Genomic DNA, 14,150 nt, shown 5'->3' with positions numbered 1-14,150 from the left:
CCTCTGAGCTAAAAGCCAGCTGGCTCCCAACTCATCTTGTAGAGGTCTCTTGGTCTTAACTGTTGTGATCTAGGTACCACTTGCATTGCTCAGTAACCACACTAGGTGTGTGGCTTACACATGCTTCCTCTTTCACACTTGTCTGAGTCCCAGTAGTCTGCTCAGCTAAGGACTTCTAACAGCCAGGAGTCAAACAGCCAAGATCCCAGCAACAACAAGCCAGAGCACTGGTGCCTGTTACTGGCTGGGGAGTGGACAGGAGTGCCTCAGGACAAGAAGTGAGGCCATCGCGAGGATGCACAATGGCAAGGTACCCTACAGCCTGCAGAGTGTGTGGGCTGGTATAAGACAGAGCTTGTCTTTGCTTTCTTTGAAATATTCCTGGGGAAGGGTCAACTTTCCTGTAGTTTGTGTCATAATAAAATACATATCCTGGACACATGACTGGAGAAATGAATCGTGAAAAGATGCCTTAAAAGAAAGTGCTTAACTCAAGCTGGGCAAAGACTGAAAACATTTGTTTGAATGATACACTGGACATGGGTATCCACTCACTTATGCCTGCTTTATGCTGGCACAGCTCCATGAACTTCCGGTGTAAATGGCAGCAAGATCCACCCCTTGAATTTCCTTCCATTCATAACCTTTTATATTTGTCTCTCCTGACATTTGTGTAGGGAAATTTTTGTCTCAGGAATGTGAGTGGCACAGGAGAGTGTAGTAAATACTTGTGTTAATATGCATTGGCACCATTGCTTGTATTGGCATTGGAAAGAGACAGCTGAGGGACTGGCACATATCCCGTCAGGTCACAGGAACAATAGCAAGTAACTTGGGACACATTACAAAAGGCAAATACTAGAAATTCCATCCAATAATATACAAGGAACCTGTAAATTGAATCATGTAGGCTTAAACTATTCAAACACAATTTCAGATAACGAAAGACTTCTAAACCTGTTCCTGGATAAATTGGGAGTAGGAAAAGGGACAAAAGCATCAAAGAAGTGGGGGTTGATTTTGTTTTTTCTGTGAGTAGCCCACTCCGGTTCTGAATCTCACAGGGGTGAGAACAGTCAAGAGCCTCACATGACAGGTCAGTGCTGTGCTGGCATGCAGACTATGTATGCTGGAGGCCAACTGAAACTGGGAGGTGAGAGCTGTAAGGGCACTCATAATACCGCTTGCCAACTGGCACTACCTGCAAGTGGCCACAGAACTGCTGGAATCAAAGGGAAAAGCAGGAGAAGGAGCCCATGTTATACCAGGAGATGCAGACGCTGAAAGATGTTGCATGTTTTCAGAGGTGAACGAGCCCTCCTTTCCCTGTTTCATTTTAGACTCTAGTCCCAGTGAATCCTCTACAGATGGGAGTAAGCTGCACACCAGCCACAGTGAACGAGGAATTATCCACACACACCAGAACAGAGCCAGTGAGTACAGGCTTTCATATTCCTTCTAAAATTCAGATACAAGCATCAGAGCTTCCTAGATATTCTGCTGTGAAACAGCCTGTGGCAATCCTTTAGCTAGCATATCAGTGGTGTATGCTAGTGAATTTCCATGCTCACAGGAACTGTTAAATAGCATACACTTAAAAAACAAAAACTGGTCTGGAAGCACTTTATAGACTTGTAACCCTTCTGCCGGGTAGGCCTGGCAGTAACCAAGGCTGGGTTCAATATCTTGGGGTTCATCTCACATAGAACCGGCTCGAGCCCCCACCCAGTAATCTGGGAAATTCACACACCCCTGGGCGCCTCTGAGAGGCAATGCTTCCCCACTCGCAAGCACTGAGTCTGAGTGTAGGAAAGAAACATTTAATGAAACAGAGAGAGAAGTCATACGGCATTAACTTGGGGAAAACACCACAAACAGAGTTCATAACCTGAACATGAACCAAGCCCCCTCCCACCCAGCCAAGAATCGCCCGAAGTCCAAAGAGTCCGACATCCCAAAAGTCTCTGTCCCTGGTCCATGCCACCCAGAGTCCCAAAGTTCACCCGCAGGGCTTCACCTCCCAACCTGGGTAGAAATGGAGGTGGGGGGATAGATAGGGGGCACCTTATATGAAACACCGCCATGCTCCACCAGCTGTCTCGTCCCACGCCACTGGACGCTCCGCTGGGCGCCTGCCGCCGCTCCTCACCTGCTGCCACCACTGGCCGCTGCTCCACACCACAGGTCGCCGCTCCTCGCCTGCCGCTGCTCCACGCCACGCCGCTGGTCGCCACTCCTTGCCTGCCGCCACTCCACGCCACGCCACCGCTCCACACCACAGGTCGCCGCTCCTTGCCTGCCGCTGCTCCACGCCATGCCGCTGGTCGCCACTCCTTGCCTGCCGCCACTCCACGCCACGCCACCGCTCCACACCACAGGTGGCCACTCCTCGCCTGCCACCGCTCCACGCCACTGGCTGCAATAGGCCTGGCTCTCAGTCAAACCAGTGATTTCAGCTCTCAGTGATTTCAACTCTTTAACCACCAGCTGGACTGGCAAATGAATCCAGCTTTCACTGGACTAGCAAAATAAAAGTCTCCTTAGGGAGTCTGCTTTAGGTCTGTCCTTAAAACAAAGGGGGAAAGGTGCAGGCTGGGCCAATCTTATAGCTCACACCTGGCAGGTGTGACGCAGGCTGACTCAAGCCCTTTAACCCTTTCCCCCAGCTCTGTTCACTCAACTCTGGAAGGGGGGAGGCTTGCTCTTCCGAAACCTCTTCCCATGATGGTGGTGTCTCTCCTGCAAGCACTGGTGGCATGTTTTACAGTTCCCACATTTAGGGGTAGCATGATTAGTGACCCCCACAACAGTCCCAAATTATATACAATTCTCCACATTCCATTCCAACACTGACCCTCCATCACCCCTGGCTGAATGGGATTTCCATAGCCACACCTCGGATTCTCTCCTGAGCAGTATTTACATGTCAACAGTTAACAGTTAATTACCTTGCAGAGCTAAACAACTGTAGTGGGCACACCCACCCCTCCTTTCAGCTGGCTGACAGCAAGCAGCAGTGCAGCCCCTGCTTACAGACTAACAAAACATATAGATGATATTGTGAGCTTTTGTGGGCAATACCATCTGCATGTTTTGTTAGTCTATATAGTGCTACCAGACCATTTGTTGTTCTTTAAGTTTATCCTGTACAGACTAACTCGGCTACCCCCTGAAGCTGTTTAACAAATATTCATTTATTGGATGGGACAAATCCTCAGCTGTTGTCAACTAGCCTTGAGCCAATGATTTCAGTAAAACTGAAAATTGACTTCCACAGAGCTGTATCATCTACGTCAGCTGAAGACTGCCCCAAAATGTTTATATTGTATTTTCAGATATTTTACAGTGAGATTGGAAATGGCTGTAAATTGTCATAATTTAAAGTGTGTTCCCTTGGGCAGGGTTCTCAACCTTTTTCTTTCTGAGCCCCCTTCCCTCTCAAACATAATATACAAACTCCACAGTCCATCTGGGCCACAAGTGGTTTTCTGCATATGATAGCCTGGGCCACTGTTAGGGGGTAGCAGTCAGGGCATTTGCAAAGGATCCTACACCATAGGGCACCCCACAACGCTAAGTTGCTCAGGCTTCAACCCCAGGTAGCAGGGCTCAGGGCCCCAGGCTTCAGTCCTGCATAGCAGGGCTTACGCTTTATGCCCAAGGCCTACCCAGTCTCACACTGTTCGGCTGCATCTAGACTGGCAAGTTTTTCTGCAAAAGCAGCTGCTTTTGTGGAAAAACTTGCCAGCTGTCTACACTGGCCGCTTGAATTTCTGCAAGAACACTGAGGATCTCATGTAAGATTGTCAGTGTTCTTGCAGAAATGCTATGCTGCTCCCGTTCGGGCAAAAGCCCTATTGCACAAATGCTTCTGCGCAAGAGGGCCAGTGTAGACAACGCGGTATTGTTTTGCGCAAAAAAGGCCCGATGGCGAAAATGGCGATCGGGGCTTTCTTGTACAAAACCGCGTCTAGATTGGCACGGACGCTTTTCCGCAAAAAGTGCTTTTGCGGAAAAACATCCGTGCCAATCTAGACGCTCTTTTCCGCAAATGCTTTTAACGGAAAAACTTTTCCATTAAAAGCATTTGCGGAAAATCATGCCAGTCTAGACGTAGCCGTCTTGTTTAGGGAATCCCCTGAAACCTGCTTGTGAGCCCCAGAGGGCCATGGATCCCCTGATTAAGAATCACTGCTCTAAGGTACCTGGGTTTTACTAGAGGGCTAGTCAAGTACTGACTTCCCTGCAGATGAATATCATTACCCTGTCTGTATTTTTAATAATGCAAACCACTATACTGTTAAAGCAAAATACCCCTTAAAATTGTTCCTACTTGGTCTCTGTCCCGAGCATATAGCCTGTAGAGGATACAGTTGCCATTCAGTAGTGAACTACATCCCTGCTCTTCCCCTTGCCCTGCGCCTCTTTTACATCCTAGTATACTCAAGGAGTGGATAGAGGAGGTATCTGAGCCATTAGCTATCATCTTTAAAAGTCATGGAAATCAGGAGAGATTGTAAAAGACTTGAAAAGGGCAAATATAGACCCATCTATAAAAAGGGAAATAAGAACAACCCACGAAATTACAGACCAGTCAGCTTAACTGACTGGTGCATAAGTGGTTGGATAACTCTTCTCAGAGAGTAGTTATTAATGGTTCACAGTCATGCTGGAAGGGCATAGCAAGTGGGGTGCCCACAGGAGTCGGTTTGGGACCACTTCTGCTCAATATCTTCATCAACAATTTAGATGATAGCATAGAGAGTACGCTTATTAAATTTGCAGATGATACCAAGCTGCAAGTGGGAGGAGTTGCAAGTGCTTTGGAGGCTAAGGTCATAATTCAAAATGATCTGGACAAACTGGATAAATGGTCTGAGGTAAACAGGATGAAGTTTAATAAGGACAAATGCAAAGCACTCCACTTAGGAAGGAACAATCAGTTTCACACAGAGGGGATGTCTACACAGCAAAGTTATTTTGAAATAACTTTACTAGCGTCTACACAGCAAAACTGCTATTTCGAAATTAATTCGAAATAGCGGAGCGCTTATTTCTAATTTGGTAAACCTCATTCCATGAGGAATAACACCAAATTCGAAATAACTATTTCGAAATAGTACGCCCACACCGAGTGGACGCTGAATCGCATTTAAGGCCAGATGGAACCAGGTCCAGCAGGGCATCAGGTCAGGAGTTACTTTGTGTGGCTGCTGCCTACGGCTATCTGAGGCCTGTGCTTAAAGGGACTCCCCCTGGACAGCCGGTTCTCAGGTTTCCCTGCTTGCTTGCCTACCTCGACGGGACAGCAAAGCATTTTGTCTCTGCATGCTCTGGTTGCTCTCACTCGGGACACCACAGCACTCTGCAACATGGAGCCAGAGCTGCCCCTGGGCACTTTGGTGCTTCTCTTGGACACATTGCTGTGAGCCTGGCTGCACTTTCTGTGACTGTCTAGGAAGGAGTACTGCAGAAAGGGATCTAGGGGTCATAGTGGACCACAGGTTAAATATGAGTCAACAGTGTGACACTGTTGCAAAAAAAAAAAAAAAAAAGCAAACATGATTCTGGGATGCATTAACAGGAGTGTTATGAGCAAGAAATCAGAAGTAATTCTTTCACTCTACTCTGCACCGATTAGGCCTCATTTGGAGTATTGTATTCAGCTCTGGGCACCACCTTTGAAGAGAGATGTGGAGAAATTGGAGAAGATCCAGAGAAGAGCAATAAAAATGATGAAAGGTCTAGAAAACATAACCTATGAGGAAAGACTAAAAGAACTGGGTTTGTTTAGTCTAGAAAAGAGAAGACTGAGAGGGGACATGATAGCAGTTTTCAAGTACCTCAAAAGGTATTACAAGGAGGAAGGTGAAAAATTGTTCTCCTTGACCTCTGATAGGACAAGAAGCAATGGGTTTAAATTGCAGCAAGGGAGGATTAGGACATTAGGAAAAAACTTCCTATCAGAGTTGTTAAACACTGGAATAAATTGCCTAGGGAGGATGTGGAATCTCCATCACTGGAGATATTTTAGAGCAAGTTAGATTGACATCCATCAGAGATGGTCTAGTTGGTGCTTGGTCCTGCCGTGAGGACAGGGGACTAGACTTGATGACCTCTCAAGATTTCTTTCAGTTATAGTACTCTATGATTCTGTGATTCTACATAAAATTGTATTTCTCCTGTCCCTTCCAGCCACAAGGTCCTTCAACATGCTGCAACCCAGTGAGGCCAGTGAATCACTTGTAACAGAGCCAAAGCTCAGCAAATCCCTGCAGAAGGCCAGGATCACAGCCATGTTTGCACACACCGTATGTCGCTCACTCATCCCTGCAGCTCCCTTTGGACTTGCTCTCCCTTTCTGTCTATTTTTGCTTGACCTCACCTCTGCTCTCCAGCAGAACTTCCCAGGTTTCTGATCAATACTCCAGGCAACAATCCCGATTTAGCTATAATCTGTTGTCTGTGACAGCATCACCAATCTTCCTTGAGTCAAATGCTTCCATTCTCTTTGCTGGCTGCAGGCTGAGGACCCGTAGAGAAGACATGATAGTGGCCAATAGAACAAACTCTGGGAACTGTGCTGGCCATGTATTTGCTCAGATACTATGCCCCAGACACTTGGATTGCTTCTAGAAATCAGAAGATTGAGCAACGTAGCAGCATCTGAGACATTTGTTCTTTCAACCGTCAACATTTTTCACAAAAGCTTTTGTGCCTGGTTTAGTATTTTTTGTATAACTGCTATTAAGAAACAAAACCATCAAGGCTGTCAGTACATCACAGAGCTGACCAGGGCATAGCTGTATTTAGGTCTGCTCCCACTGGCCCTCCTGAACATTTGTGCTCATGCAGGATAGTGGCTGCTTTGCTGCTGAAAGTGCTACCCTGCTCTGAACACACCCAAATGTGAACAGAGAAGGTGTTTTGCTCCTAAGGCTCCTGCTCTTCACAGCCAGAGCATGTTCCATCCCCACAGCCTCTGGATGGTGCTAGTGCATGTCAGTCTTGCCCTTCGGTTATCTACCCACCCACCAGCTCTCAGCAGTGCAGTCTGGCAGTTGGAGGACACTTCATAATCTGGGCTCCTAGGCTGCAGTGCTATGGGCAGCTGGAGGGATGGGGTGCGCAAACACACACCTGTGTGAAATGCAGAGTACAGATTTCTCCAAGACAGATTCTTGGAATTGGATCTGGGACTAGAGCCTGGAATCTGGCTGAGCTGTGCTGTCAGAATCCAGTTGAGCAGGAGAGGGCAAAATGGTGGCTTAAAACCCCCTATATATGCTTTGGTCCCGCATGCACCCAGGGGTCCGTTTGACTCCCAGTGTATCTTAGAGCAGTCTCAAGGTCAATCTCAGCTATGCTGGCTAGAACAGCTCCTAGTGGCCATTCTGCTAGCCCAGGGTTACATACATAGTCCCTTCCAGCCCACACTACCCCTTGACCAGCTCCAGCACCTCTCTTATATAGGAATAGATGACAGCCACTCCTACACAAGGCAAATACCCACCTTCCTTCTTAGTGCTGCTTTCTCTGTCTGAGTCGAGCAAGCCAGCCCGCATAGGCAGAAGGATGTAACCCAATGTGTTCTTACTTCATCTCCCTCTGGTAAATTGCATGAAGGCCTCTTAAAAACCAGCTGTACTGCAAAAACATGAGCTGTGACTCCTATCACTGTTCAGGGTGAGAAAACTGCACCAGCAAATCTTGTGCAGAGCAGCTGCATCTCCACAACACTAGATGTGCCAAACTCGTCAGACCTCGATGCCTGTGTGCCCACTCATGACGAAAAAGGCCACTTGATTCCTGAGTGGAAGCGGCAAGTGATGGTGAGGAAGCTGCAGGCTCGACTGGAAGGAGAAGAAAGCATGGGTAGGAAGGTATGTTACTGAGCTGAGAACTGGTTTTTGTAGGCCGGGTTGGAAAGTCTTTATCATCTTCTTCTTCTTTGTCCTGTTCCTCTCTGCTTCTCCCCAGCTTACACCTTAATTTCTTCTCAGGCATGTCATGCCTTACCTCAGTCCTGAGCTTTAATTGCATGAGATCATTGCACCCCGATTTTCTTTTGCTGATATAGTCACCAGTAAACCATCACAAGGGTTCAACTCACAGTCCCAGCGTAGGGCAGGGCCCAGACCTCCGGATTTAAAGTTCAGCACACAAGGGCTTGCACATAATGGATTTCTGAGGAGCATTCCAGTTCAATTCAAACCAAAATCTTTCTTACCAAAAACAATTTTTCAAAAGGAAAACTCTAAATGCTTATTTCAGTGAAAACCCTGTCTGTCTGAACCATATGATTCAGCGCCATTGTAAAGACCCAATGAAATCTACTTGGTCCCAGAATAAGGACTGTGCACTCAGAAAAGACAATGACTTTCAGGCCAACACGCCCTTTGGAACAAGTCACAGAGAGTTTCTCAAGCCGTCTGCAGCAGTGTGTTCCGTTTTGCTATTTCGAAATAGCGTGTCCACACTAAGTGGACCCTGAACCAAAGTTCAGGCTGGCCGGAACCAGTGCTGCAGGACATCAGGTTAGGACTTGAGTGTGTGGGGCTGCTGCCTGAGGCTAACTGAGCTCCGTGCTTAAAGGGACCCGACCCCCACCCCGGATAGACAGTTCTCAGAGTTCCCCGTTTGCTTGTCTACCTCGATGAGGGACAGCAAAGCAGTCCTGTCTTGGAGAGCCCTGAGTGCCCACACTCGGCACATCACAGCACTCAGCCACATGGAGCCAGAGCTGCCCCTGGGCACGCTGGTGCGTCTTGTGGGGTCGGTGCCATTAGCCCGGCTGCACTTGCTGCAGGCTGCCATCTGGGGGCTGTCAGGATCCAGGAGGCCCTGAGGGAGAGCGTCCACCATGAGGAGCCCTCAGAGCCTCCCAGGTCCTCTCCACCGGGGGCTCGTGCCACATTCCTCCCTCATGTCCTTCCACTTACCCCTCTCTAGTCCCCCTTCCTGATGTCAAATAAAAGACACTTGTGTTCAAAAATAGAAACTGAACAAAACTAGGGGTGGGAGGGATGAGCTTCTGGGGAGACTGGGAAAAAGAAGGTGGGAGAGGGGAAGAGAGAGGATGGGAGAGGGGAGGGGGAAACCTGGGAGGAGGGAGCTGGAAGGGGGAAGCAAGGGGAAGAAGGGGGGGGGGAAGCTAAGGGCTCAGGATTGGGGGTCTCACCAGACCAACCTGACTTTCATGCAAACCTGCTCCTGGGTTCGCATGTGGCCTTTAGTGGCCAGGCTGGCAGCTATCCTGCCATAGACAGCTGCATTCCTCTATCTAGGGCTGAGATCATGGACGTTGGGGGCATCCACCCCAAACCTGAATAAGGTCCATGATCTCCACCCTGGACCAGGAATACGCCTGCCTTCTCCAGCCCGTCAGGCTCCTGGGAGCTGGCAGACTGCTCCTGGGGAGCAGTGGAGGGCTGGCTGCCAGTGGCTTGCGGGCTCATGTTTTGGGGCCACTGGGTCAGGGGCCCTGGTGGCCACTGCTGGCTCTGAGCTGGCAGGCTTGGAGCTGGCACAGGCACTGTGGCCAGGGTCTATCCCTTTAATGTCTCCAGGGCTGGGGAGAGGAGAGTAAGCTTTCATGGTTGTGCCCAGAGTGGCCACAAGGGCTTCCTGGGAAGGGCTGGAGGCCCCCTATTTCGAATTAAGTGTCTACACAGCACTTAATTTGAAATAGCTATTTCGAATTTGGCGTTACTCCTTGTAGAATGAGGTTTACCAAATTCGAAATAAGGGCTCCACTATTTGGAATTTATTTCGAAATAGTGGTTTGCCTGGGTAGATGCTATTAAAGTTTATTGAAATAACTGCTGTTATTTCAAATTAACTTTGAAGTGTAGACATGCCCTTAGAGGTTTTTAAGGCCCGGCTTGACAAAGCCCTGGCTGGGATGATTGAGTTGGTGTTAGTCCTGCTTTGAGCAGGGGTTTGGAATGGATGAGCGCCGGAGGGCTCTTCCACCCAAATCTTCTAAGATTCTATGATTCAAGGAGGGGTCTAAGACCTGCATGTTAAGGAGGTGGCCCCTTTGTCTTCTTTAGTGGTCTCAGCCTCTCTAATCATCAGTTGCAGGAGCTGTGGGCGTCAAAACTTACATGCACATCCATCATAGCTGGGGTGTCACATGGGGTTTGTGTGTGGAGGGGGGCGTCTCTTGAAGCCTTGGCTCTAGATTACATTAGTGACCTCCTACAGTTTCTCACTTTCTGTCTCCTACATGTAGGGCAGTGGAGGCAGTTCAGTGGAGGTGGGGGACTGGAGGTACTCCCAGACCCACAATGGCATCCTGGGCCCCTTCGGGGAGCTGCTGGCTGAGGATGACATACTTTACTTGGAGAAGCAGATTGAGAATCTACAACTGAGAAAAAGGTGTCAGGAGTGCGAGAGCGAGCTGGGGCGTCTGGCGGAGGAGCTGCAGACTGTCCTTCCTGCCCCCATTGTCAACATCACCATCAACAGCCAGTTCCTGCACCAGGATGGCGAGGCGCTCCCAGACTGGTGCAGCCGCATCTCTGGAGTGGTGAAAAGCATGTCTGTACTGCTCTCTAATGCAAACAGCCTGAGAAAGGAGGAGATGCCAAGCCCTCAAGTACCATCAGAGCCTGCTGAGGGGAAGCACCCTGCCAGTGGCAGCGCAGAGAGGGAGATCCTGGAGTGTGGCGTCTCTGTCAGGAAGCTGAGGGGTAACTTTGAGAAACAAGTTCTCCCAGGCCGAAGAATGGCCTCAGAGCTCCGAGGGGCAGAGGCCATGCCTTGGGAACACTCAGGAGCCTGCTGGCCAGGTGAGGATGTCAGTCCTCAGACACAGTGGAGCACCAGTGAGAACCAGAGAAAACCACTCTGTGAAGATTATGCGTTTCAAGATGCGGAGAATGCCAGTGACTCTGGGGTCACCTGCAAAGAGGCTTTTTCTGACACGAGCAGGTTTCTTGTCCCAGTGGCAGAGTCCATTAGCCTCAGGAAAGAACGAATAGTGATGCTATTTCTGAACCACTGGAAGAAATCTGCTTATACACCTTCCTTAAAAACCATGGCCAGGAAAACACTGGAGTCCCAAAGGGACAGGAAAATGGGAGAGGTGGAAGGCGCTGCAGTGGTCAGAAAGGAACGGATTCCTAAAGAGAAGCTGGTGGAGGAATTGGGCAAACTGGGCTGTTTAATTCAGCAAAGGAACACCATCAAGAATCTGATAAGCAACTGGAAAGACATCATCTCTCAGGTGCCCTCCCCACAGATCCAGCCCCTCAACCGCCACCAGGCTGTCTATTCCCCAGAGCAGTTCCTTCCCTGCATCAGAGGGGTGGCCACTGATTACAACAGCCTAACCCTTGACCTCTTTATGCTCGGCTACTTCCACATCCTGGAGCTGGACCTTCCTCAGGAGGAACGCAAGATGAGGCACCTGCTGTGCTTTGAGGTGTTTGACCACTTGGGTCGACATCGCTGGGAGACTGTGCGAGCCTTCCACAAGGCCGTGACTGATGAAATCAGTGCTGGCAAGCGAGGCTGGAAAGACAGCTTTGAGGACATTAAGATCAGGTTTTTTGGTAATGCCAAGGACCCTGCCAGGGAGCTCAAACCAAGAAGAGAGTCAGCGGAATGCGCTCTAAAGCCAGTGTCCAGATTTGGGCTCCAGAGCACTTCTCTCAAGCAGCGAGGACATGATCCAGGAAACTCTTCTGAGCTTGGCAGCTTCAGCAGCAATGAGATCTGCAGGTACATTGACCGCAGTTTTGCCTTCTGGAAGGAGAAAGAAGCCGAGATCTTTGACTTTGAGGAATTGCACACGTTAGAACTGCCTTCCCAGGCTTTGAGTGAATGAGAGCTTGTGGGGCTGGATTGCTCCCAGAACATCTAGCTTCTCCTCCTCCCCATCTCTCAAACACTGCAATGAATAAGCTTTGAGGGGCTCAGAAACTCCACATGCAGCAGACTGCCTGGGCTGAGGGAGAGATTTCAAAACTAGCAGGATGATTTTCAAAAGCACAGATATTAATTAGGTACCCAGCTCCTATTGTACTTCTGACAATCTCCTCCAAGGCTCTTGGCCTATTCAGGTATTAAGGTGGAATGCCTCTTCTTTTCCAATCAGCTGCCATCTCTTAAATAAGACAGTTCTCCACCTATCCCCTACACCCCAGGCCACCCTCCTCTGCTGTGTGAGCAGGCCAGGATTAGCTGTTACATCTCTCGCTGGAGACTCTCCCACGATTGTTCATCTGCACAGTATGACCTTAAACCTTGTGGAAGCAGAACCTGCCAAAGGGCTGCCCTCTGCACAAACACTCACAGACTCTGGTACTGTGGGATACCTTGACAAGTACAGGGAGCATCGAAGGACAAAGTCAAGGGCAATTAGCAATGCCAGCCAAGGAAATGATTGGCAGCAGGACAGACTGCACTGCCATAGGAAGGCCAGCAGAGATTGATGGCTCTGCATACGTCTTCCTTGCTGTCTCCGGGTCTGCGCAGAGACTGACATGGCCTGCACAGGCAGGCACATGTGGAGCACCTGGGGCAATGGAAAGTGCTGTGATGAGCTCAGGAGAGGAGCTGTGGGTCATTAAAGCCGAGCAATGCTCTGGCCTGGGGAGGATCTGTAATAGGCAGCAGGCAGGAGCGGGGAGTTCCAGGGAAGCAGGGGAGGGAGCGGCTCAGGTAATCTCTAGCTTGTGCTTCAAGCATCATTCTTGACTCAAGCAGGAGGTGCCCCTCTTTTTTGTGAGTGGGGGGTGCATCATCTCACCAAGGGCCTCAAAGGGAGGACATAAATGGCAGGTGAGCCACAAGTCAGGCACCAGAAATGGGCAAAGTTTACAACTAAGGGACTGTGGATGCTTGTGAACCGGTGCTGGGACTGGGTCCAGTTGTCTTCTCATTTACACATGTAAGCAGGGTCCGAATGCTCTCCCGTGGCAGCTCTCCTGTGGCAAGGGAGAGACTTCAGGAGCAAACCTTCATGACCACACCTAGCGATCCAACAGACAGAGCTGTGTGGCTCAAAGTGATCAACTCTGGCTGGTGTTGGGTTACAGATCGCGTAATATTGACTACAGGGCAGTGAAATGCTGTTATCAGTGTTGATATCTTTATCGTATAAATAACGGGGAGCTGGGCTGTGCTTAGCCTGTCCCAAATGGGGTGGTCACCCTCAGCTGAAATAGTCTCATTAAGCCTGCAGCTCGAATGCCAGAGCCCTGTGAAAATAAGAGAGGTCCCAGCCAGGTGTGTCCTCTCCCTAAGGATCCCTAGTCTGGTTTAATCTGCTCCTTCTCACTGTTCAAGCATAGGGCTAAATAGGCATAGAGCCCTGTAAATCTGCAGCTATCTGCTTTATATCCACAGGTATCCATGGATGTGGATCCTGGTAGCAGCAGCTCATTTTTGTGGATACAGATGCGATGCAGATGCAGATACAAATTTTGTGTCAGCACAAGGCTCTATTATTAGGAATACAGAACTCACTTATGGAGGGACAGTGTTCCCATCCAGCCTGCTGAGAGTTAAAAATCACTGAGACTACATCTACACTATAGCTGGGATCGATGGAGTGGAGATCAATGCATCAGTGGACGATTTAGCAGGTCTAGTGATGACCCACCGGATTGAACACGGATTCTCTCCAGTTGATCCCATTACTCTATCCTGAATGAAAAGGGTCAGGTAAGTCGGCAGGAGAATGTCTCCCATTGACCCCCAGATGGTGTAGACACTGCAGGTTATCAACCTAAGGTACACTGACTCTAGCAACATTATTCACATAGCTGAGGTTGTGTACCTTAGGGGCAACTCCCTGGGGTAGTGTAAATGTAGCCTGACAGACTGACCTACAGAAGTCACAGCAGAGGCAGGGGGCAGCAGGAGATGACTGATGGGCAGCCAGCGAAAGTGGAGAGCAGTTGGTCAGTGGAAGTGGCCAAAAGGAGGCAGCGAGGAACAGCAGTTAGTAGGGCAGCCAAGCAGTAAGGAGCAGCAGCTGATGAGGAGGCCAGCCACAGCAAGTGCTCAGATGGCAGAGCAAGCAAGGTGCCTTCTTCTCAGGGTGGGAGAGGAATTCATATGGACACACCTCTGAACCCTGGGTTCTCACTGACCAAGGACAACTGCTATGAGTGGGAGATGGTTGGGATATAAAG

At 49.3% G+C, this 14,150-nt stretch overlaps 1 protein-coding gene across 1 annotated transcript; it reads left to right on the top strand.

Annotated features, from left to right (window-relative positions):
* Positions 1 to 7,740: 7,740 nt before the first annotated feature.
* On the top strand, positions 7,741 to 13,067 carry ESPNL (espin like). The gene is made up of 2 exons (XM_006133744.4): positions 7,741 to 7,883; positions 10,238 to 13,067. Exons 1-2 carry the CDS (start codon positions 7,830 to 7,832, stop codon positions 11,834 to 11,836), a joined length of 1,653 nt encoding a protein of 550 aa, XP_006133806.4. The 5' UTR covers positions 7,741 to 7,829; the 3' UTR covers positions 11,837 to 13,067.
* Positions 13,068 to 14,150: the final 1,083 nt, after the last annotated feature.

This window comes from Pelodiscus sinensis, chromosome 10 (genome assembly GCF_052426305.1).
Source record: "Pelodiscus sinensis isolate ZL-2025 chromosome 10, ASM5242630v1, whole genome shotgun sequence".
NCBI lineage: Eukaryota > Metazoa > Chordata > Testudines > Trionychidae > Pelodiscus > Pelodiscus sinensis.
This window is presented reverse-complemented; position numbering and strand designations above follow the sequence as displayed.